Source organism: Gopherus evgoodei, unplaced genomic scaffold (genome assembly GCF_007399415.2).
Source record: "Gopherus evgoodei ecotype Sinaloan lineage unplaced genomic scaffold, rGopEvg1_v1.p scaffold_31_arrow_ctg1, whole genome shotgun sequence".
NCBI lineage: Eukaryota > Metazoa > Chordata > Testudines > Testudinidae > Gopherus > Gopherus evgoodei.
In genome coordinates, this window is record NW_022059983.1 from 1776815 (window position 1) to 1796797 (window position 19983).

Consider the following 19983-nt stretch of genomic DNA (forward strand, 5'->3'; position numbering starts at 1 on the left):
TCGGGCAGCCAGTCAGGGTAGAAGGGAGTAGCGAACGGTCTGCACATCTGTCAATTTTAGCTGACACCTCGATGGAGGAACAGCAGGGATAGGTTGAGCCTTTGAATCGTCACCCGGGTTCATCCGATCAGCTATTGGTGAACAGGCCTGTCAGAGAGCGACTGTAGGCAGCGATTGGACACGCTCCCTGTCACACGGCGGAAGGGCCGGACTTCTAGTTACCCGCCCCCTCCCCGCCCAGCTGCAGCAGCCAATAGGCAGAGCGGGGCCTGTATCTCTCGGGGCCTTGGGCCGAGGCCTGCGCACTGAGACTGGGGGATCCCTCACGTCACCGCCTGGAGCCCTCCAGGTGTCCGCGGGCGGGGCCGGGCTGCGCTGGGGGCAGCGCGCTGGGCACGGGGGTGGGAGGGGCCTGTCATGGCCGGGGGCAGGGAGCTGGGTCGGGGGACAGGAACTGGGCTATGGGGTAGTGGGCTAGGAGGTGGGTTATGGGGTTGGGGTAGGGGGCAGGGAGCTGGGTCGGGGGGACAGGAACTGGGTTATGGGGTAGTGGGCTAGGAGGTGGGTTATGGGGTTGGAGTAGGGGGCAGGGAGCTGGGTCGGGGGGGCAGGAACTGGGTTATGGGGTAGTGGGCTAGGAGGTGGGTTATGGGGTTGCAGTAGGGGGCAGGGAGCTGGGTCGGGGGGACAGGAACTGGGTTATGGGTAGTGGGCTAGGAGGTGGGTTATGGGGTTGGGGTAGGGGGCAGGGAGCTGGGTCGGGGGGACAGGAACTGGGTTATGGGGTAGTGGGCTAGGAGGTGGGTTATGGGATTGGGGTAGGGAGCAGGGAGCTGGGTCGGGGGGACAGGAACTGGGTTATGGGGTAGTGGGCTAGGAGGTGGGTTATGGGGTTGGGGTAGGGAGCAGGGAGCTGGGTCGGGGGGACAGGAACTGGGTTATGGGGTAGTGGGCTAGGAGGTGGGTTATGGAGTTGGGGTAGGGGGCAGGGAGCTGGGTCGGGGGGACAGGAACTGGGTTATGGGGTAGTGGGCTAGGAGGTGGGTTATGGGGTTGGGGTAGGGAGCTGGGTCGGGGGGGCAGGAACTGGGTTATGGGGTAGTGGGCTAGGAGGTGGGTTATGGGGTTGGGGTAGGGGGCAGGGAGCTGGGTCGGGGGGACAGGAACTGGGTTATGGGGTAGTGGGCTAGGAGGTGGGTTATGGGGTTGGAGTAGGGGGCAGGGAGCTGGGTCGGGGGTACAGGAACTGGGTTATGGGTAGTGGGCTAGGAGGTGGGTTATGGGGTTGGAGTAGGGGGCAGGGAGCTGGGTCGGGGGGACAGGAACTGGGTTATGGGGTAGTGGGCTAGGAGGTGGGTTATGGGGTTGGAGTAGGGGGCAGGGAGCTGGGTCGGGGGGACAGGAACTGGGTTATGGGGTAGTGGGCTAGGAGGTGGGTTATGGGGTTGGGGTAGAGGGCAGGGAGCTGGGTCCGGAACTGGGTTATGGGGTAGTGGGCTAGGAGGTGGGTTATGGGGTTGGGGTAGAGGGCAGGGAGCTGGGTCGCGGGACAGGAACTGGGTTATGGGGTAGTGGGCTAGGAGGTGGGTTATGAGGTTGGGGTAGGGGGCAGGGAGCTGGGTCGGGGGGACAGGAACTGGGTTATGGGTAGTGGGCTAGGAGGTGGGTTATGGGGTTGGGGTAGGGGGCAGGGAGCTGGGTCGGGGGACAGGAACTGGGCTATGGGGTAGTGGGCTAGGAGGTGGGTTATGGGGTTGGGGTAGAGGGCAGGGAGCTGGGTCGGGGGGACAGGAACTGGGTTATGGGGTAGTGGGCTAGGAGGTGGGTTATGGGGTTGGAGTAGGGGGCAGGGAGCTGGGTCAGGGGGACAGGAACTGGGTTATGGGGTAGTGGGCTAGGAGGTGGGTTATGGGGTTGGAGTAGGGGGCAGGGAGCTGGGTCGGGGGGACAGGAACTGGGTTATGGGGCAGTGGGCTAGGAGGTGGGTTATGGGGTTGGGGTAGGGGGCAGGGAGCTGGGTCGGGGGGACAGGAGCTGGGTTATGGGGTAGTGGGCTAGGAGGTGGGTTATGGGGTTGGAGTAGGGGGCATGGAGCTGGGTTGGGGGGACAGGAACTTGGTTATGGGGTAGTGGGCTAGGAGGTGGGTTATGGGGTTGGGGTAGAGGGCAGGGAGCTGGGTCGGGGGGACAGGAACTGGGTTATGGGGTAGTGGGCTAGGAGGTGGGTTATGGGGTTGGAGTAGGGGGCAGGGAGCTGGGTTGGGGGGACAGGAACTGGGTTATGGGGTAGTGGGCTAGGAGGTGGGTTATGGGGTTGGGGTAGAGGGCAGGGAGCTGGGTCGGGGGGACAGGAACTGGGTTATGGGGTAGTGGGCTAGGAGGTGGGTTATGGGGTTGGGGTAGGGGGCAGGGTCGGTGGGACAGGAACTGGGTTATGGGGTAGTGGGCTAGGAGGTGGATTATGGGGTTGGGGTAGGGGGCAGGGAGCTGGGTCGGGGGACAGGAACTGGGTTATGGGGTAGTGGGCTATGAGGTGGGTTGCGGGGTTGGTGTAGAGGGCAGGGAGCTGGGTCGGGGGGACAGGAACTGGGTTATGGGGTAGTGGGCTAGGAGGTGGGTTATGGGGTTGGGGTAGGGGGCAGGGTCGGTGGGACAGGAACTGGGTTATGGGGTAGTGGGCTAGGAGGTGGGTTATGGGGTTGGTGTAGGGGGCAGGGAGCTGGGTCGGGGGACAGGAACTGGGTTATGGGTAGTGGGCTAGGAGGTGGGTTATGGGGTTGGGGTAGGGGGCAGGGAGCTGGGTCGGTGGGACAGGAACTGGGTTATGGGGTAGTGGGCTAGGAGGTGGGTTATGGGGTTGGGGTAGGGAGCTGGGTCGGTGGGACAGGAACTGGGTTATGGGTAGTGGGCTAGGAGGTGGGTTATGGGGCTGGGGTAGGGAGCTGGGTTGGTGGGACAGGAACTGGGTTATGGGTAGTGGGCTAGGAGGTGGGTTATGGGGTTGGGGTAGGGGGCAGGGAGCTGGGTCGGGGGACAGGAACTGGGTTATGGGATAGTGGGCTATGAGGTGGGTTATGGGGTTGGGGTAGGGAGCTGGGTCGGGGGGACAGGAACTGGGTTATGGGTAGTGGGCTAGGAGGTGGGTTATGGGGTTGGGTTAGGGGGCAGGGAGCTGGGTCGGGGGACAGGAACTGGGTTATGGGTAGTGGGCTAGGAGGTGGGTTATGGGGTTGGGGTAGGGGGCAGGGAGCTGGGTCGGGGGACAGGAACTGGGTTATGGGGTAGTGGGCTAGGAGGTGGGTTATGGGGTTGGTGTAGGGGGCAGGGAGCTGGGTGGGGGGACAGGAACTGGGTTATGGGGTAGTGGGCCAGAAGGTGGGTTATGGGGTTGGGGTAGAGGGCAGGGAGCTGGGTCGGGGGGACAGGAACTGGGTTATGGGGTAGTGGGCTAGGAGGTGGGTTATGGGGTTGGGGTAGGGGGCAGGGAGCTGGGTCGGGGGGGCAGGAACTGGGTTATGGGGTAGTGGGCTAGGAGGTGGGTTATGGGGTTGGGGTAGAGGGCAGGGAGCTGGGTCGGGGGGACAGGAACTGGGTTATGGGGTAGTGGGCTAGGAGGTGGGTTATGGGATTGGAGTAGGGGGCAGGGAGCTGGGTGGGGGGGACAGGAACTGGGTTATGGGGCAGTGGGCTAGGAGGTGGGTTATGGGGCTGGGGCAGGGAGCTGGGTCGGGGGACAGGAACTGGGTTATGGGTAGTGGGCTAGGAGGTGGGTTATGGGGTTGGGGTAGGGGGCAGGGAGCTGGGTCGGGGGACAGGAACTGGGTTATGGGGTAGTGGGCTAGGAGGTGGGTTATGGGGTTGGTGTAGGGGGCAGGGAGCTGGGTGGGGGGGACAGGAACTGGGTTATGGGGTAGTGGGCTAGGAGGTGGGTTATGGGGTTGGGGTAGAGGGCAGGGAGCTGGGTCGGGGGGACAGGAACTGGGTTATGGGGTAGTGGGCTAGGAGGTGGGTTATGGGGTTGGGGTAGAGGGCAGGGAGCTGGGTCGGGGAGACAGGAACTGGGTTATGGGTAGTGGGCTAGGAGGTGGGTTATGGGGTTGGGGTAGGGGGCAGGGAGCTGGGTCGGGGGGACAGGAACTGGGTTATGGGGTAGTGGGCTAGGAGGTGGGTTATGGGGTTGGGGTAGGGGGCAGGGAGCTGGGTCGGGGGGACAGGAACTGGGCTATGGGGTAGTGGGCTAGGAGGTGGGTTATGGGGTTGGGGTAGAGGGCAGGGAGCTGGGTCGGGGGGGCAGGAACTGGGTTATGGGGTAGTGGGCTAGGAGGTGGGTTATGGGGTTGGGGTAGGGGGCAGGGAGCTGGGTCGGGGGGACAGGAACTTGGGTTATGGGGTAGTGGGCTAGGAGGTGGGTTATGGGGTTGGAGTAGGGGGCAGGGAGCTGGGTCGGGGGGACAGGAACTGGGTTATGGGGTAGGGGGCTAGGAGGTGGGTTATGGGGTTGAGGTAGAGGGCAGGGAGCTGGGTCGGGGGGGACAGGAACTGGGTTATGGGGTAGTGGGCTAGGAGGTGGGTTATGGGGTTGGGGTAGGGGGCAGGGAGCTTGGTCGGGGGTACAGGAACTGGGTTATGGGTAGTGGGCTAGGAGGTGGGTTATGGGATTGGAGTAGGGGGCAGGGAGCTGGGTGTGGGGGACAGGAACTGGGTTATGGGGTTGGAGTAGGGGGCAGGGAGCTGGGTCGGGGGGACAGGAACTGGGTTATGGGGTAGTGGGCTAGGAGGTGGGTTATGGGGTTGGAGTAGGGGGCAGGGAGCTGGGTCGGATGACAGGAACTGGGTGATGGGTAGTGGGCTAGGAGGTGGGTTATGGGGTTGGAGTAGGGAGCAGGGAGCTGGGTCGGGGGGACAGGAACTGGGCTATGGGGTAGTGGGCTAGGAGGTGGGTTATGGGGTTGGAGTAGGGGGCAGGGAGCTGGGTCGGGGGACAGGAACTGGGTTATGGGTAGTGGGCTAGGAGGTGGGTTATGGGGTTGGGGTAGGGGGCAGGGAGCTGGGTCGGGGGACAGGAACTGCGTTATGGGTAGTGGGTTAGGAGGTGGGTTATGGGGTTGGGGGAGGGAGCTGGGTCAGTGGGACAGGAACTGGGTTATGGGGTAGTGGGCTAGGAGGTGGGTTATGGGGTTGGGGTAGAGGGGCAGGGAGCTGGGTCGGAGGGTAAATAGGTGGGGAAGGATATGGCTTTATTGGGGGGTCAGGGAGCTGGGGCAGAGAGCTGGGTTATGAGTGAGGGGCAGGGAACTGGGTATGAGGGTGGATGGGCAAGGATGGGCCTGCCTTAGCCAGCGGGTAGGAAATTGGGTTATGGGGTAGAGGGCCAGGAGGTGGGTTATGGGGCAGGGAGCCAAGGCAAGGGAGAGGGGGGCAGGGAACTGTGAAATGGGGCAGAAAGATGGGTTGTGGAGTTGGAGGCAGGGAGCTGAGTATTGAGCTGGATGGGTGGGGAGAGGCATGTCTTGTCCGGGGGGAGGAAGCTGGTAGTGGGCTGGTAGTGGGCCAGAAGGTGGCCTGTAGGGCAAGGAGCTGGGTTAAGGGTTGGAGGAGCAGGAATCTGAGTTGAGGGGTAGGGAGCTGGGTAGTGGGCCAGGAGAGGGCTATGGGGCAGGGACCTGGGAGAAGTGGGGTTGTCTATGTGGGGGGCAAGCAGCGTTGGCAAATGTTGGCTGAGCTGTTCTAGCCTTGGCCTCAGTATCTTGTGCTGACTCCTGGGTGTTTCCCTCCCTTCTCTAGGAGAATGCTGCATTGGGGAGGGGAAGTGCTCCCATCCCTCGGGCTGGGTGCTGTCTACTTGTCCCATAGTTTCAGTCCTGCGTGGGCCAGCAGGGTGTGTGGCTGGTCAGGCTCCCTGAGTGCAGGCTGCATGTCTGTCCGGCTGGGAAACTCTGGGCTGATTGCCGTGGGCTGCAGCTGATGTGGAGCTGAGTGCAGGTTTGCAGGCAGGGCAGGGCAGACTCAGGGTTTCAGTGACAGGTTTTTCCCCACCCTTGACTGGATCAGGGCAGGTTTGTGGGTTGTAATCAGGGCTGTTAGGCCTCTGAGTGCTGTCCCTCAGTGCATGAGCACCTGTGTGGCTGCCTGGTGCTCTTTCCCCACAAGGGTAGTATGTGTTCCAGCAAATCCTTCCTTCGTTCTCCCAGCGTCCGCGTTACTAGCACAGACCCTTTTATCCCTGCCAGGTGCAAGCTGTTTCCACAGCAGCCAGCTTTGTGTGGTGCCACCTGCTGAACAAGTCCCATCTCAAGTCCCTGTGATGCGTAGGGACCGGCCCCCGGAGCGGGCGGCCAGCTGGCCGGCTGACCATGTCATAGTGCTCATCTCCTACTGGGCAGAGGCGGCTGCTGTGCACGATCTGGGCTCCCATGGCAGGAACAGAGTTGTCTATGATGGTATCTCCCAGCGCCTGTCGAAGCTTGGCATCTACCGCACCGGGGACCAGTGCCGAGAGAAGATGAAAGCTCTGAAGGTGGCTTATCGCAAGGCCAAAGAGAATAACGCAGCTGGAAGGCCGCCCATGCGCTGCCCCTTCTACGACGAGATGGACCAGATCATGCAGCGCTGTGTCAACACCCGCTCCAGCCTCCTTGCAGAGAGCGGCGAGGGGCCTGGTGCCACAGACAGGCAGGAGGGCACAGCTGCCCTGGAAAGCTGGGAGACACCAGCCTCAGCCTCTGACCATTGGGGGACCCAGGCCACTGAGAGCTGGGGATGTGAGGAGCCGGGCTATGTACTCCCTGAGGTGCAGGACCCGCTGGGCGAGGTGCAGGCTGTGCGGGTGCAGGTGAAGGAGGAAGAGACATCCACGGATGAGCTGCCACACGAACCTGGTAAGCCCTCTTGTTGGCGAAGGGTCACTGGGTGCTAGGAGTCACCCCTGACCCCAATGCAGTGCGGGAGGAATGTGGGGGATCCTGACCTGTTGCATGGAGGGGTTTTTGTTTCCCTGGCTGATGTGTGGCGGTGATCCGCACTGGTACAATGGGCTGCGTGCCAGGCCAGGTGCGCTGTGGGCCCTCATTCTGTATTTTTGGTCTCCCCAGACCCTTCCCCATCGGCATCGACGGAGCCCCAACCGGCCTCCCGGAAGCTGGTCTCGGCACTGGACCGGCTTGTACATCTCCGGGCCAGGAAGCGCAAGACGCGGGAGGATGGGCCGCTGGAGACTCCACGGGGCCCTAGCCAGAAGCACGGGCGCAGCCAGCTGGAGCTGAAGCGGGCAAGGCGCACTGGTGCCTGGAAGGCAGAGGAGAGGCAGAGCCTGGCCGAGTTCATCCAGCATGACCGGGAGATGCGGCGGGAGGACCGGGAGTTCCAGGCCCAGCTCCTGGAGAAGCTCTTCCAGAAGCAGCTGGAGATGGTGGGGGCCCTGGCCCAGCCTGCACCCCCACTGCAGGAGCCAGAGCCGGTGATGCGGGTGGGAGCTGGGCTTCAGTTGCATGCTCTGCTGGAGCAGGTGGTGCGAGCACAGGCCAAGGGGCAGGAGGCCGAGGCAGCTGGCCCCGCCCCTGCAGGAGCCCCGGAGCAAGCAGGGAAAGCGCCCCCTGCTGTGCAGTACTGGACGGCAGATGAGATCCTGCGCTGGCTGGTGCCGCAACAGCCGCTGATCGGGCAGCAGCCTTGGGGCGAGCGGTGTCGGGAGGGGCTGCCGGGCCCCCTGCCCTCGCGGAGAGAGGGAGAAGGGGGGGAGAAAGAGACAGATCTCGCCTCCTCCAGACGAGTGACTGACACCTGCCAGGGGCCCAAAGAGCGGGGGGGAGTCCGACTTCTCCCTCCCCTCTGTGGGGAAGCCCACCAGATCCACGCCAGCCTGGATGCCAGCGAGGCCGGTGACGGTGCCAAGGTGAAAGGAACTGTCCTGCACAGCCATGACACGGAGACACAGCGCCAGCGCTTCAGGGGCTTCCGCTACCAGGAGGCTGAGGGGCCCCGGGAGGTTTATGGCCGCCTGTGGGAACTTTCCCATCGCTGGCTGCAGCCAGAGACCCGCACCAAGGAGCAGATGTTGGAGCTTCTGGTTCTTGAGCAGTTCCTGAGCCTCCTGCCTGAGAAAATGCAGAGCTGGGTGCAGGAGCGTGGCCCAGTGAGTGGCCAGGAGGCCGTGGCCCTGGCAGAGGATTTCCAGCTTGTTCCCCAGAAGCCCAGATGGCAGCCCCAGGTGAGCACATGGGATGCTGCACATCCCCCGGTCTTGCCCCATGGGAGCAGAGTGTTGTAGGGGGTGTTGGTACCTGAACTGTTGCTCATCCTGTGCCTGTTCCATGGTGCAGGGGACGTTTTGTGACTCCTGGCGCTGCTGTGGCTCCACGGTATGGGGCCATTTGGTGCTGGGGACAGTGCCTGGACTAAGCAGAGACACTGGTTTGTTTCAGGCGCGGGTACCAGCCCAGGAAGGGGCCAGGGATGTCGGTGCGGCGCAGCGGGCTCCACTGGCTGAGTGGCAGAGAGCGCCCCAGGGGTCCAGCGGGCAGGAGAACGGCTGGAACAGCGGCTTGCTGGGTGAGGGTTCCTTTCCCCAGCACTGGATCTGGCTGTCTCAGAAGCGCTGGGTGGGCTCCAGCACAGGGCTGGTTTCTGGGGGCTCAGCTGGTGTGGGCCCAGGGGGGATTAGCAGGAGATATCCTGAGTTGCCCCCACATTGGCTGCACATGCCTGCAGCACAGGACAGCCAGCAGTGGGTGTCGCCGTACGGAGGCTGATGGGCCCAGAACGTAGGGAGAGTTAGTGACAGTGAGGTGCACCTCTGACTGATTTCCCCCCCACCCATCCCAGCCAATGGGGCTGAGTGCGCTATGGAGACCTCCAGGGAGGTTGAGGAGGGTCTCTGTACATGTGCCTTACATGAGGAGGTATCAGGGAGTGCGCTCCCTGGCACCCGCTCTCATTAACTTGTGAAGAATGTCCCAGGGCAACTTTGCTGTGTCATCGGAACCTGAGCCATGGGTTCCTGAGATGACCCTCCTGTGAGGCAAGGCCAGGCTTTTGTCCCCATTACAGAGCTGAGGGAAGTGACCTTCTGTGACTGACCTAGGGTCCCAGGAAGTCTGGGTGCAGCCGAGATGAACTCCACTCCCTGATGCCCAGCCCCTTGCCCCAGACTGGGCCCTGTCTTTCTCGAGCAGTAACTCTTGGTGATTTATTCTCCCAGCTGCCACACCGGGCACCCCACTGGTGCGGAGACCAAGCCTGGGGGCAATTGAGACAGCTGCTCCCCAGCCCCTGTGCAGCAGAGTGGGCTCCAGGCAGGGACAGCAAGTGGAGAATGGCTTAGAGCCGCGGCAGAGCACTGGGCACCTGCGGCGAGCAGAGAAGAACACTGCCCCAGTGCCACGCCCAGCAGCTGGGAAGGCGACCGAGCTGCGCAGTGCTGGCCCAGGAGGGCATGTGGGGACAGACAGCATGCCACAGGGCAGAGCCACCATTCAAGGGGGCAGCAGCATCTCAGAGGCTCAGAATGGGGTCACACAGCTGCCTGTGCCCTGCACCCCATGTGAGCAGCAGACACCTGCTGGCCTCGTGCAGACGGAGTGCACCGGCTCCAAGGGTGACTGGACCTGTAGCCCCCAGCGCAGGAGCTCTGGCTGTGCTTCCCCTGGACTGGATGGCCCTTTGATTGGGGATGTCTTGGAGACATCCTTGGACTCCCCATGGGATGGAGAGGGCAGCGCAGACAGAGCACCAGAGGACGGCGCAACCTGCCCTGGGGCACGGCCCCACTGCCTGGGCTGCACGGTGCTGCGGGCTGAGCTGGATGCTGCGCGGGAGGAGCTGAGAATCACCCAAGGTAAGCACTGGCCGCCGGGGGAACCGTGGCTGTGGGAGGCTGTGTGCTCGGCTCGTGGGTCAGATGCTGCCATCAAGGGCTGCTTTGTCATCAGCCCTGGCCTGATTGCTGCACCCTTGGGTCTGGTCTTACAAGGGGTCGAGCATCTAGGAGTGTCCTAAGGAGGAGGGAGGAAACTTGTTCACTTTAGCCTCTAAGGATAGAACAAGAAGCAATGGGCTTAAACTGCAGCAAGGGAGATTTAGGTTGGACATTAGGAAAAAGTTTCTAACTGTCAGGGTGGTTAAACACTGGAATAAATTGCCTAGGGAGGTCGTGGAATCTCCATCTCTGGAGATATTTAAGAGTAGGTTAGATAAATGTCTAGGTTAGATAAATGTCTATCAGGGATGGTCTAGACAGTATTTGGTCCTGCCATGAGGGCAGGGGACTGGACTCGATGACCTCTCGAGGTCCCTTCCAGTCCTAGAATCTATGAATCTGCGGGCTTCTGGGGCCAGGGGAAGAAAGAGCCTGCACCACTGGGGATTTGACCCATGCTTGCACCGTGTCCGTGAGTGAATTGAATCCCGCCCCTCAATGCCAAAGGCCAGGCTCTGGGTCCCTGGGGCAGTCTGTAAAAACAGAAGAGCAGAGCTCCTGAGCCAGTGGCTGGCCCCTCAGCTGCACCCTACCCCCGAGCCATTGCATGCACTAATGGAGTAATTCCGTCAGCAGCAGTGTTAGCAAGCTGTCCCACCAGTGCCTGGGGAGGGTGCTGTCCTGGTTTCCGTCAGCAGGCAGCAGTAGCAGACTGTTATCTCAGGGGCTGATGGGGCTGGGCTCTGTTCCGAGCAGGGACGCCCAGAGGATTCCGGGGGCCTGGGACCATCGGCGGCAGGCGGCTCCAGTGGACCTCCCGCAGGCGTGCCTGCAGAGGGTCCACTAGTCCCACGGCCCCGGTGGAGCATCCGCAGGCACGCCTGTGGGAGGTCCACCGGAGCTGCGGGACCAGCGGACCCTCCGCAGCCATGCCTGCGGGAGATCCACCGGAGCCGTGGGACCGGAATGGGGCCCCCCGCGCGGCGAAATGTCTAGAGCTGGCCCTGTTCGGTGGCGGGGGGCCCTTCCGTTCTGGGACCCGCCGCCGAAGTGCCCCGAAGACCCGCAGCGGGGGCCCCCCGCCACCGAATTACCGCCAAAGAGCGGGCTGCACTTCGGCAGCGGGTCCCGCTTCGGCGGTAATTCAGCGGCTGGGGGGCCCCCGCCACGGGTCTTCGGGGCACTTCGGCGGCGGGTCCCTGAACGGAAGGGCCCCCTGCCGCCGAATTACCGCCGAAGACCGGGTTGCACTTCGGTGACAGGTCCCACTTCGGCGGTAATGCGATGGTGGGGGGTCCTTCTGCCCTGGAGCGGAAGGACTCCCCCGCCAGCGAAGACCAGGAGCAGAAGAAGCTCCGGGGCCCGGCCCCGCAAGAGTTTTCTGGGGCCCCCGAGTGAGTGAAGGACCCCCGCTCCAGGGGCCCTGAAAAACTCTCGTGGGGGCCCCTGCGGAGCCTGGGGCAAATTGCCCCTCTTGCCCCCTCCTCTGGGCGGCCCTGGTTCCCAGCTAGGGCGAAACCCATGCAGCGTGTTTGTCCTGCAGCTTCCACACTGTACGGGCTGAGTGGCACCCAGCTGCAGGGCCTGGCTGAGGCCCTGGGCACCATCTCGCGCATCCTGAACGACAGGAGGCCGACAACGAACAAACCCCCCTGGGGTGTATCCGAGAGCCTGGGCGTGGCCATGACCCGACAAACACAGGTAAGTGTCCGGCTGGTGCCCTGGTGGGAGTATGCAGGGCTGCCTTGGGTCGGGCTGCATGGACCCACCAGAGTTCAGCCTGGCAGAGGGCGCCACGGTGTGGAAGTTCTCCATTTGTGGCCCCCCATTGGGTTCCTGCCAGTCGTAGTTGAGTCAGTTCCTTGTTCCCCTCCCTCCCCCTGCTCAGAGTCTGGCTCATTCCGTCCCTCCCCTTCCAGAGTCCCCCTCTGCCTGGTGGCTGCGTGTGCCCATCTCCATGGCACCTGGGCCTGGCTCACCTTGTGAGGAAGGATTGGGCGACGGCAGGCTCAGAGCTCAGCTCTGGGAGAGCCTGCAATGAGCTGAACCTGCAGAGTCATACCCAGAGAGTGTCCTCCCGCCCCCACACACTCCTTCCCCTGGATCTGTGCTAACCCTGTCCCCCATCCACTCCCCTTTGCTGCTGGCAGCTGCTATCGGTGCTGGGAAGACTGGGTGGATTTCTGGCAAATTGGGACCATTCCTGTTGCTCAGCCTGACTCCAGCATGCCCTGGCCAGAGAGAGCCCCCAGGACTCCTGCCCGGCTCTGAGTGGAGATGCAGGTTTCCCTGCAGAACAGGGCTGCGATGGGCTCTGGCCTTGATCGTCAGGTGCTGAGCCCCGGTCCTTCTTGTGGGTCCGTCCGAGCCATGGGTGCTTATTTCTTTGCATCAGGGCTGGGCCTGGAGGGGATCAGAGACTTGTGGCTGCTGCCAGCTAACGGGTCTCCCCTGGTTCGGGGGCTGGCTGTGGGGTGGGAACTGAGGTCACGGGGTGCTGGCCCTGCCTCCTCAGGGGCCCATGCTGATGTTGCAATGACTGTCTGGGGGGTTGTTCCAGGCCCCTCCTCTCTGCTGTGTCTGTGCAGGGTATGTATTTCCTTCCCTGGAGCGAATGCTGCTCTCTGCTCAGGGCTGAGCCCTGAGCCCTCCCAGCCCTGTCCCCTCTGTGCTGGTGCTGGCATCCAGTTGCAGACACTCCGGAGTGATGCCACAGGCAGCTGGAGGGCAGGTCAGCTCTGCCTGCTTAACAGCCTCCTCCACTGCATCTTCCCAGGGAAGAACTGGTGGCCAATACACCCCAGCAGTATGGGCCGGTTTCCTCCCCCCACCATGTGCTCAGTGACTGGTGGATGCAGGGCTCTGAGCGTGATCCCTTACTTGTGCCCAGCGGGGGGCTGATGGGCTGGGCTTGGCAACTCCTGTTCTCATTCTGTCCCTCCCTGCAGCTGTCCTGAAGCCTAAGTGCCTGGCAAGCAGCTGGCCGTGGCCTGCCACCGAGGAGCCCACACGATGTTCAGCAGCAGCACCAGGGAGAAGATGACCTCCCACTCAATCCCAGAGCCGCTAGCGTTGAGCCCCATACTCATGGCAGTGCCTGGAGCAGGGAGGCCTTGGACAGGACCTGAGGGGTGCTGGGCCAGCTGCCTGCGGTGTTGGGAGCTGGATCCAGCAGGGCCTGTGCTGATCCAAGGCAGCTGGCATCTCGTCACTGGACTTTGCAGGGAGCCTTTCCTACTTGACTAGCTTTTTGATGCAATGTCCCCAAAGCCCCCTACTTTCCCCTTCACTTCTCAGGTTGGTCTCAATAAAGCAATGCGCAGAGCTCCAGGCCCGGTGTGTGCAGAGCACAGGCAGCTAGAGCCCATTGGTCTGTGCTGACTGTGACTGTTGCTCTGGAACAGACTATTTAGCTGTATCTCCACTGGCCCAGCAGCAGCCTGTGTTCTCAGGGGGAGTGCTGGGTGCTGAGTGCTTGTTACCATCTGACACGTAGCACTTAGCCCCAGTCTCTTGGCCTGTCACTGTGATGGGGCGGAGGGTGAATCCTAGCACTACAGGGCATGTGGGACAGTGCTGGCTCTGGCCCTTCGTGTGGCATGCACCAGCCTGACCTTTGTTCCAGTGGATCCACCTTCCTGGGAAATAGCCTGGCGTGCTAGCTGCCTCCTTGCCTGTCAATGCCCAGTACCCTCACTACAGACTCTGGCTGGAGAAGGCTGAAGACTGCAGAGGAGCCCATCGCTTTCCTGGCTCTAGCCACTTCTGCTACAGAAAATGGGTTTTTGCTGAAAGGCTGAGAATGAGTGTGTGCTGCTCTCCTCAGGGAACCCAGAACCGGCAGCCCTCCGCCTCAGGAAGAGGGAGCTCAAGCACGTGGCAGCTCCCGGCCATCCCATCGATGACCTCTCGAGGTCCCTTCCAGTCCTAGAGTCTATCCCAGTCTGTCTGCCTCACCAGCAAATGCCTTGAGACTCTGCCAGTCTAAACCTTGCCTTGCACCCCAGTCCCCCGGAGATGTGTCTGCAGTGCCCAGTCCCTCTTACTGGGCCCTTACAGAAATAAGGTTGTTCCCTCCAAAGAGCCAGAGCCAGAGCCTGCTTGTTCACTCAGCTGAGATCTCACCCTTGAATGCACAGTACTGAGATGGTTTTGTAATAAAACAAGAAGTTGATAAATAAAGAACACTGATTGAAGTGATACTAGGCAGGAATAAGAGACAGAAAAGGATTACAAACAAAATAAAAAGACTGTGCTTTCTCGTGCCTAAAACTTAATTTTAGCAAACTGGATCTTTGCCTAAACCAGTTTCTAGCTCCCAACACCTGCTGCCCTTCAGGCCCAGAGGATCTGTCATTCACAGGCTCAGAGGGTTCTGTTTCAAATGTGCCGTAAGAGGTTGGTAGCTGAGGGGCTCTCTTCCTCCCTTTTTATAGTCCAATGAACCTTTGAAATGTTTTCCAGTGACGTGTGACCCTACATAAAGATTTTCTCCTGTGCTGTACATGCAGACACCGTGCTGTACATGCAGACACCATGCTGTCCCCGACTCCTCCAGTTGGTTCAATTGCTTAGATGCAAATGTATTGCCATTGTCTCTGGTGTTACCCTGCTTAGTTTGCAGTGGAGCACAGGTAAACAAGCCAAACCTTTCTTGTCTAAGGCCATCTTATGTATCCATTGCCTCCAAAACAGATTTTAAGAACATATTTCCAGCACCCACACATATGGAACTTGTTCTACACGACCTGCCATACCTCACGCAAATATACTTGTGACCAGTGTGTCACAAGTTTTTATCTGATACCTACAGGACATAATTTAGCTAAATATTCTGGCAATGGGGTGTTGGAATAAAGGGTGTCTTAGAGTCACACCTCCCCCTCTTACCGTGCTGCAGGAGCATCTGCCAAATGGCTGAACTGGACGTTGTGGGTCAGAACCCTTGTTCCAGGACAGGGCATCTGCTGCTATGTTTTCTCTCCTTTTAGTGTGCACAACTTCCATGGCATATGCTTGGGATGTTGTGCTCCACCCAGCGGTTTGGAGCTGGTGCCTTTGGTTTTGTGTAACCACACCAGTGGAGAATTGTCAGTTAGAACCTGAAATTTTGTGTTAAGAGATGGGGTCTGAGTTGGTTAATTTCCCATAAAATAACATCTCTCTTTTATGTGAGAGAGAACTGAGGTCCCCTGAAGAGTTTCTTGCTCTAGAATTCAAGGGGATGCTTTGTTCCTTTCCTCCAGCTTGCACTGATTCTGCACTTAACTTACTGACTGGTTCAGCTGTGTGGAGTTCAAATGTTTCGTTCAAATCTGGACTGGCCAGAACAGGTTGTTCAGAGAAGACTTTCTTTAGCAAAATCCTCCTGACAGTCCTTATCTACACAGCTTTGGTTTTGTCGTCTTGCACAAGTCCGCTGTGGTGAACACAATGTCACTCAACCCATGCACAAAATCGTCAGTAACAGTTAACGAAGCCCGTGAAAGGCTGGACCTGCTTTTTGGTCTAGGCCGGTTAACAGTAACTTCCACTTGCAAGGTAGCAGGAGAGAGTTGGCTGGCCTCGTCCCTATGTCCAAAATAAGGAACACTTGCTGTTCCTATTTTACATGTACATGCCTTTACCATAAGGCCTGCATCTCTGAGTTTTGAAACTTTAGTCCCCAAGTGTTTGTTGGGAAGTGCAGGGGTTGCTGATGTTGCTTGATCAGTGATATAAGCTCCTGCAAAGTCTTGTAATCTGCTTAACACATAGTTGATTGACAAGTGGTCCCTGCAGTAATTAACTCAAAAACTAACATTTTAAACTCATGAAGTCCCATGTCTGTAATAAAGGCAGATTTCTTCTGTGCCTTGTTGTCCAAAGCGGGCTGGCAAACTTTTTGGCCTGAGGGATGCATTGGGTTTTGTAAGTTATATGTTGGGCCGGTTAGGGGAGGGGGTTGTGGCCTGGCCCCCACCTCCTATCTGCCCCCCTGGGACTCCTGCCCCATCCAACCCCCCTTATTCCCTGAGGGCCCCCCCGGGACCCCCGCCCCATCCAACCAACCCTTCTCTCTGTCCCCTGACTGCCCCATCCAAAGCCCCCTCCTTCCTGACTGCCCCCTGGGACCCCTGCTCCCATTCTACCCCCTGTTCCCCCCCAACTGCACCAACCCCTATCCACACCTCTGCCCCAACCACCACTTCGAACTCCCCTGCCCTCTATCCAACCCCCCCTGCTCCGTGCCCCTGCTTACTGCACTGCCTGGAACACTAGGGGTCACACCACTGCCACCACACAGCTCAGAGCACCGAGTCAGGCCGGGCTGTGCAGCTGCGCTGCCCCAGGAGCTCACAGCCCCACCGGTGCCACCCAGAGCATTGCACCGGTGGCAGAGCGAGTGAGCTGAGGCTGCAGGAGAGGGGGGACAGCGGGGGAGGGGGGGCAAGCCTCCCAGGCCAGGAGCTTGGGAGCCAGGCAGGACGGTCCCACTGGCCAGATATGGCCCACGGGCCGTAGTTTGCCCACCTCTGGTCTAAAGGAATCTGCCAGTAACCTTTCACCAGGTTAGTCCTACTTAGGTATTTTGCTTTGCCTAAAACATCACGGTTTGGGGCATACGGTATCTATCAGGAATTGTGGCAGCGTTAAGTTTTCTATAATCAACACAGAACCTTGCAGACTTGTCTGTCTTAGGGATCAACACAACAGTAGATGCTCAGGAGCCATCAGACTCTACTTATCCCCATTTCCAGTGTACCCTGTATCTCAGTACAAATGTGCTCCTGTGATTTACAAGGGGTTCTGTGTGCCCTGTTGGGTGCAGTTGGGATCCCACAGTATCAAGCCTATGAGCCATCTTATGAGTCCTCCCTGGCATGTTAGGAAATAGCTGCTTGTGGCTTTGCAGCACAGCCATAACCTTTGCCCTCTCAGTCTGTTAGCTCTCAGTGCTCCCAAGTAATGAGTCATCCAGACGTTCAGCCACCAGATACTGAGTTGTGTGAGGTCCCAACCTCCCTTCAGCACAACAAATCCCAGTCACAAGGTTTTCTCGATTGTGCTAGGCTTTGATTTAGTCACGTGCAGTGTCTATGAGGCAACTTCACTGGGGGATTTTTTACACTACATGTGGCTTCATCCTCCCTTTCCACAAACCTGGTGCAATCCTGCCCATGAGCTTTGCGTGTTGTGCCTTTTTCCAGGGAATTGCCCTAGCACTAAATCCCCCAATCCTGAGGAGTCTTCACAAGCATCCTGGTCATACCAGGCCTGCTGTGGGGGCTGGCTATCAGTGAGGTGAGTTTGACTCACTTCCATGATGTTCCTTAACTCCTTTCTGAATTTTTGTACATAGTCCCTGGTTCCCCACTCCCCGGAGTCCTGGATGAGATCCAAGATCCTCTCCTTTCTCCCACACAGGAGATCAAATACGGGTGAACCCTGTAGATTCCTGGAGAACATACCAACAGGCAAAGAACAGACAGGGTAGCACTTCATCCCAGTCGTTCTCCCTCTTGTTTGCATATATTCGTGGCACGCTCTTGTGGCTGGGTCTGGGGATCAGCTCCCTTTCATCCAGTCTAGTGCCCTCTCGCTCGTCAGGACCTAGGGTGCTTTCTCTATGTGACTTGGCCATGTGGCCAGGTCGCTGTATAGCTTTCCCCTTCTGGGGTACCAAAGCCCCTCCAGACAAGTTGTCTGGATGCTGTCCCAAGCAATCATCCGTGCCAATTCCAAGTAAGTGCACTGGGGGATTGGGGCACCTGGCCCCACCTCTGGGTTCCAGCCCAGATGCCCCATAATCAGCCAAGGTCTACATCGGGTGGGCAAACTTTTTGCCTGAGGGCAGCATCAGGTTTTGTAAATTGTATGGAGGGCCGGTTAGGGGAGAAGGTCGTGGCCCGGCCCCCACCTCCTATCTGCCCCCCCCCCCCCGAGACTCCTGCTCCATCCAAATACCCCTGATTCTTGTCCTCTGACCGCTCCCGGACCTCCACCGCCCCATCCAACCCCTCCTCTCATTCCTGACAGCCCCCACAGGACCCCTGCCCCAGCCAACCACCCCTTCTCCCTGCCCCTGACTGCCTCCTGCTGCCCCGTCCAACCCCTTCTCCTTCCTAACTGCCCCTCCAGGACCCCTGCCCCCATTCAATCCCCTGTTTTCCCCCCAACCACCCCAACCCCTGTCCACACCCCTGCCCCCAACCACCACCTCAAACTCCCCTGCCCTCTATCCACCCATCCCCCTGCTCCCTGCCCCCTTAACGCTCTGCCTGGAGCACTGGTGGCTGGTGGTGCTACAGCCGCACTGCCTGGCTGGAGCCGGGCCACGCCACCGCTGCCACCAAGCAGCTCAGAGCACCGGGTCAGGCCGGGCTTTGCAGCTACGCTGCCCCAGGAGCTCACAGCCCCTCCTCCCAGAGCATTATGCCGGTGGCCTAGCGAGCTGAGGCTGCAGGGGAAGGGGGACAGTAGGGGAGGGTCGGGGGCGAGCATCCTGGGCCAGGATCTCGGGGCCCGGGAAGGATGGTCCCATGGGCCAGATGTGGCCTGCGGGCCGTAGTTTGCCCTCCTCTGGTCTACATGATCTCAGCCCTCATTTCTGACCCTGGGCTTCTCCCTACTCTTCTTTCTTCCCTGCAACTCCTCTGGGTGGCCCCTTCTTGCAGGGCTAGGGTCTCAGAGGGGTTCCTCCTTCCCACCTCCCTGTGCTGAGACAGTGACTGCAGCCTCCTTCTGCTGCCAGCTTCCTGGCTTTATACAGCCTCAGCCTGCCCCTACCCAGCTGGGCTTCATTATCAGTAAGCCTTGATCAGTCCTGGGCTCTCCTCAGCTGTGGCCCTTCTGAGTCACCTCGACTTCTTCAGGGCTGGGCTGGGGTGAACATCCCATCCCATCCCACCAGGCCATGAAATGTGACCCAGGAGTTGACAAAATATTCTGAGGAAAACCTACTTGGCTGAAAACAGTGATGGAAAGGGCTTTGGCCATAGTCTCAAGCCTTTGTGTTAGAGAAGAGGTGGACAAACTACGGCCCACAGGCCACATCCGGCCCGCAGGACCGTCCTGCCCGGCCCCCAAGCTCCTGGCCTGAGAGGCTCACCCCCAGCCCCTCCCCTGCGGTCTCCCTTCCCCTCCAGCCTCAGCTTGCTCGCTCTGCCGCCGGAGCAAAGCTCTGGGCGGTGGGTCGGTGAGCTCCTGGGGCAGTGCAGCTGTAGAGCCCAGCCTGGCCCAGTGCTCTGAGCTGCATGGTGGTGGCGGCTGGTGGTGTGGCTGTAGTGTTGCCAGCCACTGATGCTCCAGGCAGCACGGTAAGGGGGCACGGAGCAAGAGGGGGTTGGATAGAGGGCAGGGGAGTTCGGGGTCGTGATCAGGGGTGGGGGTGTGGTTGAGGGGGGAAAGGGGGTTGAATGGGGGCAGGGGTCCCGGGAGGAGGGCAGCCAGCAAGGAGAGGAGGTTGGATGGGGTGCCAGGGGGCAGTCAGGAGACAGGAAGAAGGGGTGGTTGGATGAGGTGGAGTCCCGGGTGGGCCATCTGGAATGAGAGGAGGGGTTGGATGGGGCGGCGGGGTTAGGGGGCGGTCAGGGGACAGGGAGCGGGGGGGGCGTGGATGGGGCCAGGGGTCTGGGGAGGCCGTCAGGGAACGGGGGGATTGGATGGGGCAGGAGTCCCAGGGGGGCAGATAAGGGGTGGGGGCCGGGCCATGACCCCCTCCCCTAATCAGCTCTCCATATAATTTACGAAACCCGATGTGGCCCGCCCCTGTGTTAGAGCAACAGGTGCTGGAGAGTGTGCACCATAGTCCCCTACCACCAAAATAGAGTTATTCCCCTCTGGATTGGCCAAAGCAAAGGACCCATGCTCCCCATTGCCACCCAAAATCCAGCTTCCTTGATGGCAGGTATAGGCTGTAGAGAAGCGTTGGGGGACCCCGCAGCCCTCTTCCACTCCTGAGGAAAATCACAAGGCTTACGCTTATCTCCCACCTCTTTCTGAACAGCCAGTCAGTACAAATCCCTTTTCAGCCTTCCACAACTTCTCTGTGTCTGCAGGTGCCCTGCCAAAGGACAGCTAGGGGCTAA

The 19983-nt window shown here is 60.2% G+C and overlaps 1 protein-coding gene across 2 annotated transcripts; it reads left to right on the forward strand.

Annotated features, from left to right (window-relative positions):
- Positions 1 to 244: 244 nt before the first annotated feature.
- Positions 245 to 14172, forward strand: LOC115640439. Of its 2 annotated transcripts, none has more exons than XM_030543176.1 (7): positions 245 to 349; positions 6231 to 6878; positions 7092 to 8206; positions 8421 to 8547; positions 9197 to 9832; positions 11457 to 11614; positions 12862 to 14172. In XM_030543176.1, the coding sequence occupies exons 2-7, from the start codon at positions 6305 to 6307 to the stop codon at positions 12868 to 12870; spliced, it is 2619 nt and encodes an 872-aa protein (XP_030399036.1). In that variant the 5' UTR covers positions 245 to 349; positions 6231 to 6304; the 3' UTR covers positions 12871 to 14172. The 2 variants fall into 2 exon arrangements, with proteins under 2 accessions (XP_030399036.1, XP_030399037.1); XM_030543177.1 differs by lacking the exon at positions 245 to 349 and adding an exon at positions 5201 to 5982.
- The last annotated feature ends 5811 nt before the right edge of the window (positions 14173 to 19983 follow it).

What these genes read in the sequence shown, in the direction of transcription:
- LOC115640439 (XM_030543176.1), top strand. Translation starts at nt 6,305, where the DNA reads ATGCGTAGGGACCGGCCCCCGGAGCGGGCGGCCAGCTGGCCGGCTGAC. An exon ending in TGAGCTGCCACACGAACCTG is followed by an intron (nt 6,879 to 7,091) that starts GTAAGCCCTCTT and finishes TGGTCTCCCCAG; the next exon opens with ACCCTTCCCCATCGGCATCG. An exon ending in CTGGAACAGCGGCTTGCTGG is followed by an intron (nt 8,548 to 9,196) that starts GTGAGGGTTCCT and finishes TTATTCTCCCAG; the next exon opens with CTGCCACACCGGGCACCCCA.